This window comes from Dermacentor albipictus, chromosome 10, assembly GCF_038994185.2.
Source record: "Dermacentor albipictus isolate Rhodes 1998 colony chromosome 10, USDA_Dalb.pri_finalv2, whole genome shotgun sequence".
In the NCBI taxonomy this organism is placed as follows: domain Eukaryota; kingdom Metazoa; phylum Arthropoda; class Arachnida; order Ixodida; family Ixodidae; genus Dermacentor; species Dermacentor albipictus.
Window position 1 is genome coordinate 40256249 of NC_091830.1, and position 18109 is coordinate 40274357.

The following is an 18109-nucleotide window of genomic DNA, read 5'->3' on the forward strand; positions in this document are numbered from 1 at the left end:
GATAATTGCATTAGCCCCCTTTCTAATGGTATCACAAGGAAATGGAGTATCAATAATCAGAGGGAGGATAAATGGCATGCACGTCCACTAATAACGCTGTCTCATCCACATGTTTCGACACTAAGTGCCAATAACGGACCGGGTTGGTCCGATCCATTTTGACGTTCTGGCAAGTTCCCTCTTTGGCCGCTAGGGGGCCTACAGACTCTTCTTCCGGGTTTGTCCAGTAAGGGTTTTAAAAATGGCGACTGCTACTCGCATGTTACCACACCCATCACCATCGTCATTTGATTGAGTCATCAAGCTGTGGAGACAATTTGCTGCTGCATGAAAGCATTGACATTGATGGCAGTGTTTTCTGTGCTATAGACACATCCAGTGACTCTGATATCACTTACTGATGACACAGCGTGGCAATGAACGAAGTTAGATGGACGGAACCTTCCACCAGCGCTTTCATTTGCGTAGTTAAACACAAGCTGTGAATTGACTACCCCCACATCATACATTTAGAATACCCAAATGTGCAATAAACAAACAAGTCATTTTCTGAATGCATTTTTTGATTTCTTGCCAGCACTTAAAGGGTGAAGTAGATTTCAGTTGCAGTCCAGTGTTTGTGGTTTCTGTCTCGTATCTTGATGTCTTGTTTGACTTTGTGCTGGTGCAACATCAGTCACAAACCCAGCAAACAAGTCTGTCCAACAGCATTAACCAGTGACTGGTAACTAAATATTTGCTAGGAAAAGTAATGTACAGACAGAAGTGCTTGAAAAAATTAAGACACAATAAGACTATAAAGGGCTAGCATAAAACACTCATGTACTGTAAGCCAGTTTGCAGAATTCTAAGGGCATCATTATCTTTATCAATATTATAGAAGCCTCCTTTATTTGCAAGGAAGCTGTAATGTGTGCTTCAGAGACCTCTCCGACAATACACCAGAAAAGGAGATATGTCTTACGTGGGCCTCACTAAATAGCTTTTTGTGCCCCAGTTGTCCGGTGCGAGTCCGCAATGTGCAATGCTTTTGGCGTATTAACGCTGTGCTCATATGTATGCCGTTTTTCTCACGCAATCCTTTCAGTTGGCTGTCAGCACTTGCGTCTGCTCATATTTTCACCTGCTTGTTATTGCAGCACCTTTCTGCATAATGTTCAATTCCTTACTCAGCAAATGTGCCATTTTCTCGGACCTGATGCTTGTATCTTGCACTGAAGAACTGTTAGGCCCAGGTACAATAACTGCGAATACAACACATTGCTCAACATGACAGCACGGAACTTTGTCTGGAGGCAAATGCTCCAGATGGTGCAATGGTTGCTGCCAAGTATGGTGGCCCTGTTCTATAGTTTGCAAAGTGTTTCCAAGTAAAAAAAGTACAGTGTGCTGCGTCCATGGCAAAGGCCAGTATGGATGGCTCGTTCCGGCTAGACCTGCTGGCTTATTTGCCCCACTTTAACTTTTACTCAAAACTTCAGTGTCTTCTGCACTTTGAAGAGTATAGATTAGTAGTACCAGACTTGCCTCTTGTATATTGTAGGAAAAACTTCGAGGGTTTTGTTTAATACCACGTTTGAATGCAGTACTTGTCCGTTTTATGCACCACAAACCAGAAGTGCGATGCTGGATTGAAAGAATCTCGGAATAAGGAACAGTGCTGCCACCTGTCCAAGGAGGGAAAAATTCATGCCGCGGAAAAGAAATACAGGGTGGTTTCCCTCTCTGGGCTACAGATTGCAGTACTGCTCCTGTTGCTAAGAAACTTGAAACAGTGCAGAAAAAAGCTGTGCAGCATGAGCGGAGGAAAGCATGAAAGATGCTTTCTAAATGAGAACAGAACTGCTAATGGAGCAACACACGTCATCCGAACACCAAAGCACATATATTTTTAACTTTTTCCAAGTACAAGCCAGAAGGCAGTAAAACAAGGTATTTCCCAGTGATAGTCTTCAAAACTAAACTTCTGGAGTTGGTCAGGAGAAAAACAAAGATATCCAGGAAGTCTGTCGACAGATAAAATGACACGATTACGAACGTGCTCGCTCGTGCAAAAGTTCGTACATTTTTTGGGAAAAACTCGAACGAACATCTGAATGTCAGAGTTGCTGCAACATTGGCAAGTTTTATCAATTACAATATCACCACAGTACCACATTGTCCTGCTTTTTACTTTCTTGCCCTTTCATAGTGAAAGCAGGATGACAGACAGCTGCTAAACGTGAAGAAGATGCAAGTACCATATCTGCATATCACTGTCCACTTTGCTATTTTCACGAGTCAAACAGCTTCCTTAGATATCCAACCTGTTTTTGCACTTCTGACATACATTCCTCTGAAAAGCCTCCTACATGTTAAAGCAGTTTTAAATGGCTGTGCTTTAAAGATGGTAGTTGCAGTAATGCCGGGTATTCTTAGATTTCATAAGCATTTAGTTGCTCAAGACAACCAAGTTTCTCATTCTGATGTCTTTCCCAGGATAACAAACCAAGTGGCGTCCTATACATAGCACAGCCATTCGGCAACAGGAGATCGGTAATCTTTCTGGCACAATGTAACCAAAGCTAGATACTGCAAAACACAGTCGGCAAACATCAAAGTTGCAAAGCATTCAAAGCAGTATCAGCAGTAACAACAAATTTCAACACCGAGAAAAAAAAAACAAAGACACACTAACGGAACTGTAAAAACACATCACCATACAATATGAACCACAATCTTGTCTCCTGTGGACGTGACTGAAATTGCAGCTTTGTGTCAATCAGGTACTAACTGTATGGTGCTACGCCAGGTCTGGCACAATCACAGTAAGGAAGCAGACGGAAGAAACTTATCTGGCCGTTACAGTCATTACATGCTGCCAGTTTTGCGCTATAAAACTCCTGTGGGCTAGAACTGCTACAGTAATTAACTGCGCATAATCGAATCCCAAACCTCCAAAATCGGGGTCTAGATTTTGCGACTTCTTCCCAGGATCCACTCGTTGCTGCCTTTCACGAAGAGCCCGCACTTGGTCTCACTCTCATTGTTGTCAGTATTGGCAAAGTTAGCACAATGGCTGGCATGAATAGAATGTAACAGTTACGAAATATGGCCGCAGTGCTTCCATAGAATACTGTCAATGCACCCGCAAAGGTGCAAGTAGTTAATTTTGTATGTTCTTTTTTTTCCATGTCTGCATTTATCATAAAGATGAATAAAGAACAATTGCTGGGTCTACCAGAAGTGGCAAGATGGCTGGTATGACTGGAAAATGATCATTTCGGAGTTTTATATTTCGCGTCCGCAAACTGTCAGGCTTACAAAAGAGTGCAAAAAGGTATACAAAAGAACCCCAAAGGGGTCCAAAAGAATGCAAGCTGGGCGTGGTGCTTTGCATATGCAAAGGTCCCTTTGGGTACCCAAACCCATTTGCATACACAAAATCTAAAACTTCCTGTTACGAAATATGATCACGGTGCTCCCTGTACTATTCATGCATTCCCAAAGGTGTAGGCAGCCAGGTCTGAATGTTGTAGTTTCCCTGTGTGCCTTTATCATATAAACATGAACCAAGAGCTTGAACACTGAACCAAGAACAATTGCAGAATTGGCAAAATTGTCATGGCAGCCAATACGGATGGAACTGCCCCGTAATACAGTCACAGTGCTACCCATATTGGCGAAGTACTCGCAAAGTGGTGTGAGCAGTTCTGCAAGTTGCCTCTTTCTGTGTCTGATGCTATCGTGAACATTAACCAGGAACACAGTTTCTAAAATTAAGAACACTTTAATTTGACCGCTTCTGCCTTCTCAATGACCAACTCTAGTCCTCTGGCAGGTACTCCACGTAACAACGGCCAACCTTTACTGGCTCAGCTCGCAAATCACTAGGCAGAAAACTAAATGTGTGAAAATCTGCAGATACCGAGGTTCCCAAATGAAGTGCAAGAGAATGGTTACAGAAGAGTCTTAGTGTGTAGGCAAATGCTTCAATTCAGAACGGAGGGCCAGCCTGTCGAGGTCGCTTACCAGCTATGGGGTCCTGTTGCCAAGCACAAGGTCGTGGGTTTGATTCAGAGCCATCGTGGCTGCGTTCGTTCCGATTGGGGGTGGTATGCAAAAACACTCGCATACAGTCTGTGTCAAGTCTACAGACCGTGCGATCCGATCTAAAGCCGAATATTTTCACTGTCTGGTGTTTATTTCTAGCCTCTACTAGTAATATGCAAACAACGTACTGCTGCACGGTCCTACAGTCTGCAGTTACTCAATGCTCAGAAACTCGACGTTTTTCTCAGATCCCACTGCCCGAGAACTTTGGATGCTGACTGCACCAAGCCTTGGGCGCATGTCAAACAACCCCAGGTGGCCAAAATTATCAGAGCCCACCATTGTGGGAGTTATCGTGGCCCACGTTGGTCCGAGATGTTAACTCCAATCAATGAGTCGGTCAATCATGAATGCAGAGAAAGAGAAACCTTGCTATAACACAGCATTTACACTAAAATTTACATCAGGGAGTTCTACAGAAAAGAAAAAAACCATGTGCTTTGCAGGAGTAAAGGACACTACACTGAAGCTGAGCATGCATTAGAGTAATGCAGGTTGTCAGGCTTTACAGTGAAGCACGACTCATTCAGTAGAGACTTGGACTTGTTAATGCATTCTTGATGAATGGAAAACTGTGCACGTGTCCGAAATGGGGACAGAGGCCAAGATGCCTCTGCGCTGTGGTGAAATCTCTGGCTCTTTCTCTCTTGTTGCGTGAGCGCTGTTTTTCATTCGTCAATTGCCGATTGATTTATTGGTTTAGAAGTATGTTGGCAAATGATGTGGCTGGGAGGAGGCACGTCGCAGAATAAAGCAGAAGTGCACGCCACCCAAAAGCGAAACGATGCGGCTTTACAGCAACTTTCACCTCGCAATATCACAACGGTACAAAAGGAATTATGTTTTTTTTTTAAATGCCAAAGCCACGATTTGATTATGAGGCACGCCGTAGTGGGGGACTCCGGACTAATTTTGACCACCAGAAGTTCTGACGTGCCCGCAATGCACGACACACAGGCGTCTTTGCATTTCATTAATCTAAGTGCAGCCGCCGTGGCTGGGATTTGATCCCGTGACCTCGTACTTGCCACGGTACAAAAGAAGGCGGTGCAGAGAGCAAGTGGGTATTTATCTTGGTGTTCAGATAATGCGGACATTGTTTGCGATGTCGAGTGACAGAGAGGTCCTTTTGACCAATAGCAGAGGGTTAATAGCGAAAAGGAATCGAATCAGAAATTACTTTTCTTTTGTTCGGTCGAATCATGCATAATCAGTGTGTACACTTCATGTCAGATTGGGAGCTATTGTGGTTTTTTTGATGCTGCATGACAGACAGGCGTAGCGGTGGCGGCCCAAAAAAGCTTTTTGACCAATCGCAGAGGGCTGACTGCAGAATTGGAATAGAAAAGTTTGGAATAGCTTTATGTTACAGCGCCTCTACAATGCCACTAAAATATAAAACACTTTATGTTTACCGAGTACAGAAACAAGCTGCAGTGAAAATACAATACCACTATTAGAACACAACGGAAATGAGAGGAAATGAAATTGCCACAGCGGCCAATTCCAGACACACAGGGGGGGAGGGGGGGGGCAGAGAGTGTAAAGGGAATTATGGCATTTCATTTCACATTCTCGTCAAAAACAGAGTTCTATATAAACTTCTCTAATATAAAATGCTACAGAAGATTGCAGCACCGACACCCTCAGCCCAGATTAATTCTTTTTGAATGCCTTCATAACGCAAGCCAAGAACTACTCTAGCAGGTAGTATAGAAAGAAGCAGTGTCATAGCCTATCCTGCCTTTTCTCAGTTCATCTCCGAACCCAATGCAATTCTACCCCAATGTAATTTTTGCACATATGATAGCGGAGCTGCTGAACTAAAGTGAATCCATAATGAAAGGGAGGAAGGGGAAAGCAGAAACTGGAAGGTGCAGATAGCACAGAAATACAAGACGAGATGGTCACCATAAGCTGAAGTACGTCTCCCCAATTTACCCTGTCACCCTTTAGCAGTTCATTTTAGAGACTTGTATAACGCCAGCCACGGACCTTTAGATATACTAATTGCAAGTTGCTGGCACCATTAAAAGCGACATTTTATCACCACTTCACTTGACTAACACATTTCACGTTCTTGCTACAGTTCAATCTTTCGCAATTCCTGAACAACTGCAAAGTTCTGTTTCTTGCACACTGGTTGGGAAAACACTGGGTAATGCAGCAGTGTTTCAGCCGAGCCTTTACAGTTTGCTCCACTCAAGACTGGAGTGCCCTGATAACTTGCACATAGCCGCCAAGTTAGAATATTAGTGTGCAAGCACACGACATCGTGACATAGAATACTGCCCGCAGTGCATGACAGAGCCTATTGAACAAAGTGCAAGGGTGAATGAACTTTTTTTCAATGTCGCCAGCATCCCTGGGAGATGCACTAATCAAAATTGCGAAAGCAGCACAATCCTCAGCCTCTGTGCGTGAAATCTGAGCACAGCAGACCGTAAGCAACGCACAGCGAAAACTGTCTAATAGGACTGTCAATTTTGTTTTAACTATGCTAGTGTTAGTAGAGGACATATTAAAAAACCTGCCTAGTACCCTCAACGAGGACAAGTCCTTATATTAAAGTATTACATGTATCACCAGTCTGAGGGATCTCTTGTTGAGCTGCTGTTGATGGCTGCCTGTAGAAACTGCGTTACACAGGCGCAAGAAATGAAATTAACTGTTAAACAGCATTCATGCTTAATGTCATTAACGCAGTGCAAACCAAATATACTTAATGGCATCAAAGCTTAATGCCAGTTGCAGTGTAGTGCGTTCGCACATCTCATTAGGCCGTCGAATGCGTACTTCAGCTCCCAATGTTAGCAGTAATGGCTACACAAGTTTCTAAAGCAAACTAAAATTGTCCTACATAAAGTATGTCTATTAGTGCTTTTAGTGGCATTTCTTGCATCTTTACTCCCTGAATAATTAAAAATAAATTGTTGCAATTCTAAACACACTTGCAGGAGTTACTACAGCTTGATCATCATGACATTTCTTGCCATTAAAAGTGCAGGACCAAACACCAACTTTCTATCAAATGGCTTTAAGGAAGTAATTAAAGTCCAAGGCAACAGCATTTACCTTCCCTGTGTAGCACAGGCACAAGGTATTAATGCATGAAGGATCTCCTGAAGCAAGATTACAAATTTATGGGTGTCAATCAAAGTTGAAACAACCTAATTGCTCCCCTATAAAGTGCTGTTGGAGATTTTAAGAATGTAGAAACTTAACGAATTTTTTTTTCTAAGCAATTACACTGTGTGATTGGCATGGTGAGGTTTGCTATGTTGAAGTGTACAAGGAAGCTCCAATTCAAAGTGTACTTTAGGACTGCTGTAAAAAACCTTGTGTTCCAAGTTTGGTTAGGTTTTTTGCATAAATGAAAAAAAAAATTGTCACCTACCCAGAAGAAGCTCCAATTACACGTGCCCACACATGTACAAAATTATGTAAATAGTCCTCAGACAAAGCTACATAGTTCAAGAAAAATTCACGCAGGTCTGGAAAACTAATTGGACGACGATGCTTTTTTGAGATGACTCGTACAGTTCTTTTTTTTGTCATTTCAGAAGGCTACTTTGGGTCAAAGTAACAATTTTCTCATGAAACCCGTTCCACTTTGTATGTTCACAAAAGCTTCCTTGCATAAACAGAAATGATGAACGTCCCTGAATTCCTTAATTCTAATTCGGCTCGAAACAGCGATCTTGAATCAGCTGTTGCAATTGCCACACAAGTTCATTCTATTTCCCCATGCTCCAGTTTAAGATTAAACGAGACGATAAAAAGAAATTACCGAAAAAGCAAGGCTTTTTTTTTTAGCCAGAGCACTGTTGCAATCTGAAGTGCCATCTGTCAGTGCGGCATGCAACTACCCTGGCTTTAAGATGACTTGTTTAAAATTATATGAAAAGCACAGGTTTTTATGGTTTAGTTTTTAACTACGAAACATTTACTTTTTTTGTTTGTTGCTTCTGAATCACCCAGTATATAACCAACACCATAAGAATGCCACTAACACATTGAAAAGTAGGCACAGCCTTTGCACTGAGAAAGTAATATGGCATACAGTGCGCAAATACCGCAGCGATGAAATGTCACAACTTGTGCCAAGGACTTTTTAGTTAAGATGGTTCTCTTCACTGTCTGAACGAAGCACTGACTGTCAAAATAGGTTGTGCCTAGTCTACAATGCATTAGGCGTCGTAAGATGCAGCAAAGAACTTTGGACATTCAAGTTTCGCCTGACCATTCCTCAAGTACAACGCCATCCTACAAGCGGTGAGACAGCAAATTGTTAACAGGCACATTTGTTGTCTGCTAGTCGTAGGAACAGATGCCACAGGTACGCGATTGGGACGCCTGCAGCAAACTTTAAGAGTGCATCAATTTTCCTGTTTTGTGGCCACATTCTGGAAGTCGCATTTTTGGGAAAAGTGCATAACAGTCCTCATGCATACACTAAAATAATTTCTAATGATGAGAGCACTAAAGTGAGAAATTTGTCGCAGGCGATGCACCGCCAAGTCTTTGGAACATTGCTTGTGCCTATTTCCTTCTCCGACATAAGTGTCATTGGTTTTAAAACAAAACGTCACAGAAGGTATAGGAGAGGGGGACAAAGACAAAAAGCCACAGGCTCCTGAGCTACTGTGAAAACAGGAGCAAGGAACATGGCAAACAAGTACTGCCCTTGCTGTGGATCAGGGGGTTGTACAATTAACGACAAGTCCTGCAATACCAGCGCCACGAAATAGGACCGCAAGTGAACCGGCCCTGAAGCACTGTTTGGTCACCCCGGATTACAGTGCAACATCCTCGAGAGTGTGGTCAACCGCTGCTGACTATGGAAAGCTGCTAGCTTCGGCCAACGTCTACACTGTTAACAATGCTGCCGGAAAAGGCTGCTTAACAATAGCTCACTGCTTCAACTGTCGAATGTTCCAGTCTCACAAGGTGAGAAATACTGATTCACGTGCCAGAGATGACCAAAACAAAAACAAATGCCCCAATTGAACAAAAAAAATTGAGGCAGACTGGCAGCAGCACACCCCCCCTCACCCCCAGAGCTCGAGTGCCCCTCGCGTCTGCCGGCTATACATATGACAGAAGGCGCAACAAAGTGAACGCTGCTTTGCGCTCCCGCTGCAGACGTCCTGTTTCCTTAGAGTGCAAAATACTGCTTCCCCGTGGAAGCACAAAAATGTAAAAACAAAATAGGCAATGCACATCCATCATAAAAACAACACGGACCCGTCACTGTTGCCTGCCTCCTAAAGCACTGTTGTGTCAGCAGACAAGCTCGCTGCCTCCCCCGTCAGTGAGGCACGTGGAAGCCATACCCACAGCTCTGTGCTGAAGTGTCACAAGACCTTCCTGCCAATGCTGCAGCCGCTGCCACTTCACAAAAAGGAAAAACAGAATCAAAGGGTGCTTCCAGCACAAAAACGAGACAATTCCGTTCACAGTCCCTGGTCACCCACACCTTTACTAAAGTGCCGTAGCATCTGCCGAAAGGCCAGCCGGAGGCATTTCTCGCCGCCGTGGTATTGACTCGCCGCTGCTCACGATCGGACAGGCGCTTCCGCCCATCAGGTGCTGCCTGTCGTGAATCAGGTGGCAGACGATGCGCGGCCGGTCGCGTGGGCCCGACACGGTGAACTTGGAGATGCCCGCGTTGGGGCTGATGCGCAGGGCCTGGCTACGGCCGCCGGGCACGCAGCAGCCGAGGTCTTCGACGAGGTGCCGGACCATCTCGCGAAGGAGGGCCCCGTGGCTCACGACGAGGATGCTTGCCAGCAGCGCTCCCCCACCCCCAACACCGTCGCCTTCGTCCGACGAACTACAAGCCGAGAGCTTCCGCGGCGGGTTGGTGGCGGGCCACTGCTCAACGAGTGGGGAGAGAGAGACGTTGGGGGCTGGGTCTGTCGCCGCAATGCTGGCATCATCAGTGCTTGGGCCAAGCGCTGCGCGGATGAGTTCGTCGGCAAAAGAGGGCGTCGTAGCTGATGATGGAGAATTGTGGGAAGGTGGGAACGCAGACGGCGAGCTGCTCAGCGATGACGGCAGTGAAGGAGTCTGCTCTTCGCGTTTACGTTTGCTGGGGCTCAGGTTTTCCTGGTCTTCTGTCAAATATGCCCCTCGCAGAAGCTGGCAGAGGTCTTCGAAGAAGGAGACGGCACGCTTCCTTACCTGCATTATGGAAGGCAGAATTGAAGTCCTGTCAAACCTACTTACAACCACGTTGGATAGAGAGAAGTGAACAGCAATCTAGTCAAATGCGGTCATAATGATTTCAGAGTCAGTGCATTATGCCAGATGTCTAATCATTCAAATTGTATCAAGATTAACCCTTTGAGGGTCGAATTATTTTGAAAAAAACTTTCCCAGGTGGTCAAATTACTTTATTGCGAATCTTGAATGTCCAAAATGTATAAAGTCGGGAATAAATAGTAAAAAAAAAATTAGGAACAGTATTTTGGTGTCGGCATCACTCAGAACTGCAAAATGTTCAGTAGTATTTCTGAGTGTGGTGCTCCTTAAAACACGGTTCTATGGACAGCGCCTTATCGCAGTCTGCACACCTAAAATGCATGTTTGTTCTCCTCTTGGAGTGATGAGTTATGTTGGCGCACACATGACATCTTTGCGTGCAGCTGCCTTGGGCAGCCGGTCTGAAGGTCTGAAGCACCATCTCGCGTAAGCGCGTTGCTGCAGAAAGCGAGAATACCTCGTGAGCGGCGGTGATAAACAAAGAGCAGCGCCAATCAAGATAGAAATCAACTTTCGCCGCCCCTGCGAGACCATGCCGACAAAGAGAAAAATCACGTTTCGCGTGCCTGCATTACGATCACGTGGCGGAACCGAAACCGCAAAAGCGTGTTGCCACTGAGAGCGAGAATACCTCGCGACAGCGGTGATAAGCTAAGAGCAGCGCCAATCAAGATAGAAATCAACCATCACCGCCCCTGCAAGAGAGTGCCGACAAACAGAAAAATGACGCTTCGCGCGCCTCCGTTGCGATCACGCGGCGAAACCGAAACCGCAAAAGGGGTGTTGCCGCAGTCTGTGTGACGCGCTGAAGCTAGAAATCAGTTCTGTTTACCTCCCCAAGAAGGTAGCGCAAATTTCAAACGCTTCTTGTAAGTCCTGAGAGGTGGCAGCACCTCCCAGTGAGCATGGATCGTCATTGTGGCGCGAAATTTCAAACGGAGGTTCGAAACCGTACCCGTATGGCAAAGACTTTGTGGGACAGAAAACCGCCGCTGTACATGTACGGCTAAAACCTTCAAAGGGTTAAGAGTGGTAGTGTCTCTCACTTGTGTGTACAAAATAACTGGGCCAGGGAAACAGTAAGGAGACGGCAAAAAAGCAGTTCTAGTCCTGGGTACCCGCTTTTCTTTTCTCTTTGTTGCCTACTCACCTGTGATCCTACTGCATTGAAGCAGAGGGGAGGTCAAGAGAGGGGAGTTATAACTGAAATAAACTGAAGATTAAGAGGTCGCATTTACCTTGACATCTTAAGTACTGTAACATCAATATACTGTAAGGTATAACTAGTTCTGAGTATGTAGTCACAACAAAAGGCACTTTTTCAGACTTTCACCTGTTCCTTGAGCATGGTGACTACAGTCAACCGCCTCTACTGTGAAATGGCATGTGCAACAAAGGTAACATGGCCAGATACCTTATACATGTATTGCCATTATCAATATAACGATGCATTTTACAATGAACTTGATCTTTTAATGAAGGAATGTATCCAAGGTCAGATTTTGGTCTTAGAAGTTATGCCTAGGGGCATGCATGGATTCTTCGTTGTGTAACATTGCGTTGACTGCATGCACGTTTAGTCAGTGTGGAATAATAGAGCTAGGCAAAAAATTTTGGCTTGAAGCGCAAAGCTCACAAGCTCAATCTAGCACAAGGTGCTGAGAAATTTTGTAAGCAGCACCGTGGCACATGTCACAATCTTTTTGAACATCTGAGCAAAGTCACAAAAAATTTGATTCCCTTCAGCATGCTCATTTTGCCTTACTTAGAGCTCAAATTAAGTATTTACTAGACACAACCCAAAAACTGATGTTTTTCCCGTGGGCAGGAAAGTGTTAAGTGTAGACGATAGCTGCATCACCTACCTGGTCTAGCGTCTCGGCACCTGGTGGCGTGAAGGAGCTCACTGATTGGTTGGCCTTGTTGGATGCCTCTTTCAGGTAGCCGAAGCTTTGGCCTTCCACTGTGCCAAATTTCTGCACGAGAAGATGGTGCCGCCACCATTCAAGGCCAGATGTCAACAGCAGGAAGAACTCGTACAAAAGAAAACGAATTGACACGATGCTCAGTTCCGTGCTTTGTCCAGCCCACTAGCCATAATCTGCACCTTGTTCGAGTTAAAGGCAGCCGACAATGAGACATTTCTTGTGACTTCAGCTGCTTTCCTTACTTCGCCACTGACACCAAATGTGCCGATCCTGCATGAGTTATAACCAAACCTCTAGACTCCATGCGAGAACCCCTTGCAAGAACGTCAGACAGGAGACTGTCAAGTACAGTAGAACCACGTTGATATGATCCTGTTTTGTGTCATATCCAGGCGCCAATACTTGCGAAGGAAAACACACACACAAAAGAATGACTCAATTGCGCCTTTTTTTTTTAACCAGTTGATACATTACCAGAAAATATTACCTACCAGCATGAACATAAGCAAGCTGCATTTGTATGATACGACTATCAGCCGCTAGATCCCACGTAGACAAGAAAAGGCACAAGACGTGCGCAGTTGTCAACAGTAGCTACGCACCGCAGCAGCTTCCCCACAGTACTTGCTTGCTTGAATTACGTGAAAATGCCAGTGTGCACTCAGTTTCATATTCTGGTACCAGCAAATCTCCTTGTGGGTTGTCGCACGCTGCATTCACGGCTGTTGCCGCCAACGGTACTACGATGAGCACCTTCCCCTACTTGTGTCGCAGCTCGTGTGGCTTAGTGCCACTGGAAGTGTATTGTACACTTTTTAATAGGCGACAACCCAAATGTGTCACCGTTCCTTGCTGCAGGCTGTGCAAAATGAGTGTGATGCAAGCTCTGGTGTCATCTTATTCCAGTGCCACCAATGACCTCAATTTCGACTTGGTTTCCCGTCGTTGTCCTAAAACAATCTACGAAACAACCTCAAGTTTCCGCTGTGACAGAAACGCCAATTGCTGCCCTACTGGACAAAAAAAATTAAATTATGGGGTTTTACGTGCCAAAACCACTTTCTGATTATGAGGCACACCGTAGTGGAGGACTCCGGAAATTTAGACCACCTGGGGTTCTTTCACGTGCACCTAAACCTAAGTACACGGGTGTTTTCACATTTCACCCCCATCGAAATGCGGCCACCATGGCCGGGATTCAATCCCGCGACCTCGTGCTCAGCAGCCCAACACCATAGCCACTGAGCAACCACGGCGGGTACCCTACTGGACAGAATCCAACATCACCGGCCGCCTCCTTTCCAGTCGGAGCAACTGTGCGCCCATTTGCGTTACACTGCGTGCTACCAAGGTTGTGTCTGTACTTCAGCATGTCTGGCTTCATCACCCCATAAGCTTGGTACATGGAATTTTTGTGTTGCTCAGTGCCACAACAGCCTTGAAAACATCAAACACTAAGACCAGCTCATGAAACTGCTTATTTCAGAGAAATTTACAGATGAGACAAGCCCCGCACTGTACCCAGAGTCAAATTGTGCATTTTTCTTCTGGCGTGCCTTCGTTTGATATTTGTCTTATGATAAACAGAGTGGCCCCATACATATAGTAGAGTGATAAAGTATAATAAGCTTCAAACATATGGGCTTGTCGTTCACTCGGTGCTGGCCCCTTTTGGGAAAAAAGCATGTGGCTGGACTAGCTGATGAGAAACACTGTCGTAGTTAAAGGGACACTAAAGGCAAATACATTCTACGCTTGTTACAATGGAGCTGCATACAATGGCCTTTCAGATAAAACGAACCATATTTCAGCCTTCGTTTGTTTGACTTATTTTATTAATGCAACATAGTTTGCTTTTAATGGACCACGCTACAACGGACCATTGGCTACAGCGGACAAAATTAGCGGCCATTTTTTCCCCAAAATCGGGCGTATAAAACGTAGATTTGCCGTGTCGACATGGGCCGGCAACTGACTTGCAGGGGTCAGCTGGCGATCGCGGCTCAATATCGTACGAGCGAGGCACGGGGTGTGGGGGGGTAGGAGAGAGAGAGAGAAGGGTTCTATTCCGGCGGCTGCTGCTTACAGCATGACCGCTGTATCTTGAAAGCGATCTGCGATGTGGACAAAGTGCACCCAATGCTGATAGCTTCATATGCACTGTGCTTTCAATGTTACATTCGCACTGAAGCGAGGGACAGCACAAAGGTCAATTCGCTCCTTGCTGCTGCCGCACTGTTACGACTTTGCACCGCTGCACCACTATTACGACTTTGTGGTCCCGTAGCGCTCGTCACCCGTTTCGTGACAGAGCGTTGGCAGCGAAGACTCCGAGCCAGGCGTCGATGAGAATAACAAAAGGGACTTTATACACTATATACAGGTCATTATACAGGACATGAACGGGTCGGCACTGGGGCCGAGACCTCACAGCAAACGCGACTGTTCCCGCACGGCGACATCCGGTGAAAACGCGTGACACATCTCACCCCAGTCGAGAGCGGCACTGGCTCCCGGTGGGTCGGCGGATCCGGTTTTTCATGCGGCGCGTCGCTGCTTTTATAATCCCCGAGGAACCATTGTCACTCAAATGGCCCAATACAAGGTCAGCACTCGGCGGTCGTCCAAGAGGTCCAACCAGCGACCGTGCTGGCCACACGGTTCAAAGTTCGCGCGCGTGGTGACCTCCAGGCAAAAGGAGGTGCGGCGCCGGGCTGTCTGGCACTTGGTGACACGTCTGAACAAGTTGCCCGCCGAGGCTTCTCCCGCAGGACACCGCTGCCTGACGGCTCAGCATCTTGACTTGTGAAGGGAGAATTAGGGCGCTCGCAGGATAAATTCTGCATCTTGCAGATTCGGAATCCGGGCTTGTGGTAATGGCACAACAGCACTTATCTTAATTTGGTATCACAATCTATTTGGTATCGCCGACTTTGCCATTCGCAAGTGGGTGAAATTTCCACAACAGTTTTTTTCCCTTCATGCGTAGCATTAAGAGGTTTCTCCTAAGCCTTTCCTCTATGGCGGGGTCAGAGCAATGCTGGTCGGAGGCACCGCCGCGTGATTTGGCGTGCTGCTGAAAGCATTGTTGGAGCACGGTATGTTTGAATTAATTGTCACAAATGCTTGCGCATTGGAATTACTGGGCGTTTTCACCCATCGAAATACACAAAACTTTGATGGGACCACGGCGTCAGTTTGAATAAACGGGAAGTTCGAATTAAGTGTGTTTGAATTAACGAGATTGGAATGTATTACATAAAGCAAAATATTTTTTGCTTGGTAGAGGGGATTGGAGTCAAGGCGGTTAGACGACAACAGCCAGTGCCAGGTGCCAATGGCAGGCTGGGCGCTTATCGCGTGGCAGCTCGATTGTCTGTATCGTCCGCCTCAGCATGAGAAGCAGTTGGTAACATTAAGAATTTAGCATGTGCTAAGCTAATGCACTTGCGCCAGGACTTGAAAAATTTGTGTCACCCAGAAATTCATATCAAAAATGATCGTATTACCCAGATCCTGCTGTATTTAGCTTGTATAGTAGTTGATGGATTTTTCAGATTCCAAAAATTCGGACTTGATGGATATTCTGGACTTCATAAATGCACCGTAAGGGTTCCCATAGAGCTTACGCATTTTTGAGACCGATTTTTGGCCACATTTAGGCCCCAAAATTCCATTTTCCGGACTAAATTGCTTGTTCCAAGCTATTCTACATGAATGTGGAGGCTGCCATGGTGGGTTTTCCGCAGGCTTGTCCAGGTTTGCCTTCCGGTGGCCCACACGATAGCCTCGAGATTGGGACACTATGTGCACCCTACTATCTCGGAGGCCATGCCCACTTAGTCTGAGCTGACAAACCGCTTCAGAGGATGACACTTTTTTTTTTGTTCTCTTTATGCTCAGCACTATTATCATAATCACTTGTGGTATCTTTTTTTGAAAGTTTCGGTTGCTATTTTGCAAGTGGCATGCCCAGAGAGCAGGTGCGTTTCGGAGATGTCCCCCTTTTGCGTGTGTTTGTGTGGCTTTACTGGATCCAAGAGGTGGGAAGTAAGGTTCTTCAATTCTATCTCCATGGTAATCTCTGCCAACAGAGATCGCCAGTACGGTGACACTCTTGTTGGCTGTATACGGAGACGATGTAACTCTTGCTCAAATCCAAGCAAACCCAATTGCCTCCTAGCATAGTATGAGGCAGGGCATCATTAGAGTTTTTTATGCCACTCTAAGCCTAATAAATGCTCATGTTTTGGGTGAACAAGCTTTCTGGACTATTTTTCGGTCCCCACGAGGTCTAGAAAATTGATTGGCAACTGTTTGTTATTCCCATTCTATTGTCCATAGATTCAGTCTAGACTCACAGTCAAGAGAATGGTGTTGCATGCAATTAATAATTGTGTCAGAATTGTGTCAATAGAGAGAGAGAGAGAGGGAGGGAAGGAGGAAAGGCAAGGAGGTTAACCAGAGGAGAGTATCCAGTTTGCTATCCTGCACTGGGGTTGGGGATACTGATGACAAGTTTTGCTGAATATTGTTAATGTACTAGGCTCCTTCGAGGTTAACACTGCTTCTGGCTTTTCAATTTCATTTGGGTTAGTGTGAAAACCTGGAGTTAATGCGTACCAAAGGCAAGTTTCTAAAGAAGCAGCTGCAGATCTTCGACAATTTCAAGAAACATTTTGAGAAACTTCGCCACTCCCTGTACCCCAGAAACGCTGGCTTATAACAAAATCCTTAGCCCAAGCTTGTACCCAAATGATTGCTTTAGTGCAAGTGCAAATGGCCACAAAGGAAGAGTTTAAACACTTTCTTCAAGCACAGACACTGCTTAAACTTCAGCGGTGCAAACTCACCCGTTCTCGTAGCCGCTGGTCTTCGATAATAGGCCCTGGAGTCACCCGATTCTTTTCCAGGATCGACATGGCAGTCTGCAAGATGAGAAAAACACATTAGGTGCTCAGTGGCGCAAAGCCAAAGCACATCCGAAGACCATGTCCCAGTAGCACTCAAATCTACACTTTAAAAACAGTTGAGACCACTTGGAGTGCATCGTTCTGCCACAACAATAACCGTCATCGGCCATGCTTGTTTTCTTTGTTGAAAACTTTACACTTGCCACTCTCCTTTTAAGGAAGCTATGTCACACCAGTGACACGCATGGTGCTCGTGACCTGTAAGTACCGGGTACGCAGCATTAATGAAAGGAAAGGAACGACGCAATTTAAAGGGAAGGAATGCAAGATAGATGGGGATTAATATTGTGGTACAAAGATATGCCCCAAAGGGTGTAAAGTGAAATTCTCCGAGTGTTCATTCCGACTCCTCCTCCTAAAGGGTAGCGCCCAGTTGGAATTGCCTCTACGGTTGCACCACCAGCACTCTGGTTTCATCATACTTTGAAGGGGCCCTGAAACACTTTTTATCGAAGTGCAGAAATGCATTTGAAGTTATAATAGACTATTTCAGAAATACCTTGCAGCAAAATGTACTTCAATAAGTTCAGAAGAAGGGGAGCTATTGACAATCAAAGATCACAATTTATCCCCTTTGTGGAGCTCCTGTTCCTTCCTTCATAGAAGTCTTGCACTGCGAAGGCTACGGCAGACTGGAGCGTGTCCAGAACATTTCGCCTAGAGAACATCACGAAGGTGTGCAGTTCGAATTTCATTTTGGATGCTCGCATAGACTGACACAGATGACACTATTCCCAATTTTGGAACCCAAGACATGCCAAACAGTCATCCTCGAGCCACAGCGAGCTGCGTCGTTGCAACATCCCGTGGTGGCTGCGGTATCTACGCTGCGAAGCAGACGCAGCTACA

The 18109-nt window shown here is 45.5% G+C and overlaps 1 protein-coding gene across 2 annotated transcripts in view; it reads right to left on the reverse strand.

Moving 5' to 3' along the window:
• Nucleotides 1–1866: 1866 nt before the first annotated feature.
• The window catches only part of LOC135907337 (fructose-2,6-bisphosphatase TIGAR-like), a 30893-nt gene continuing 14650 nt past the window's right edge, over nt 1867–18109 (reverse strand). For both annotated transcript variants that reach the window (XM_065439019.1, XM_065439020.1), the window contains exons 4-6: nt 17141–17215; nt 12225–12335; nt 1867–10278 (exon numbers count right to left, since the gene is read on the reverse strand). In XM_065439019.1, coding sequence (XP_065295091.1) covers nt 9577–10278; nt 12225–12335; nt 17141–17215 — 888 coding nt within the window. In that variant the 3' untranslated portion in view covers nt 1867–9576. The remainder of the gene's footprint in view (nt 10279–12224; nt 12336–17140; nt 17216–18109) is intronic.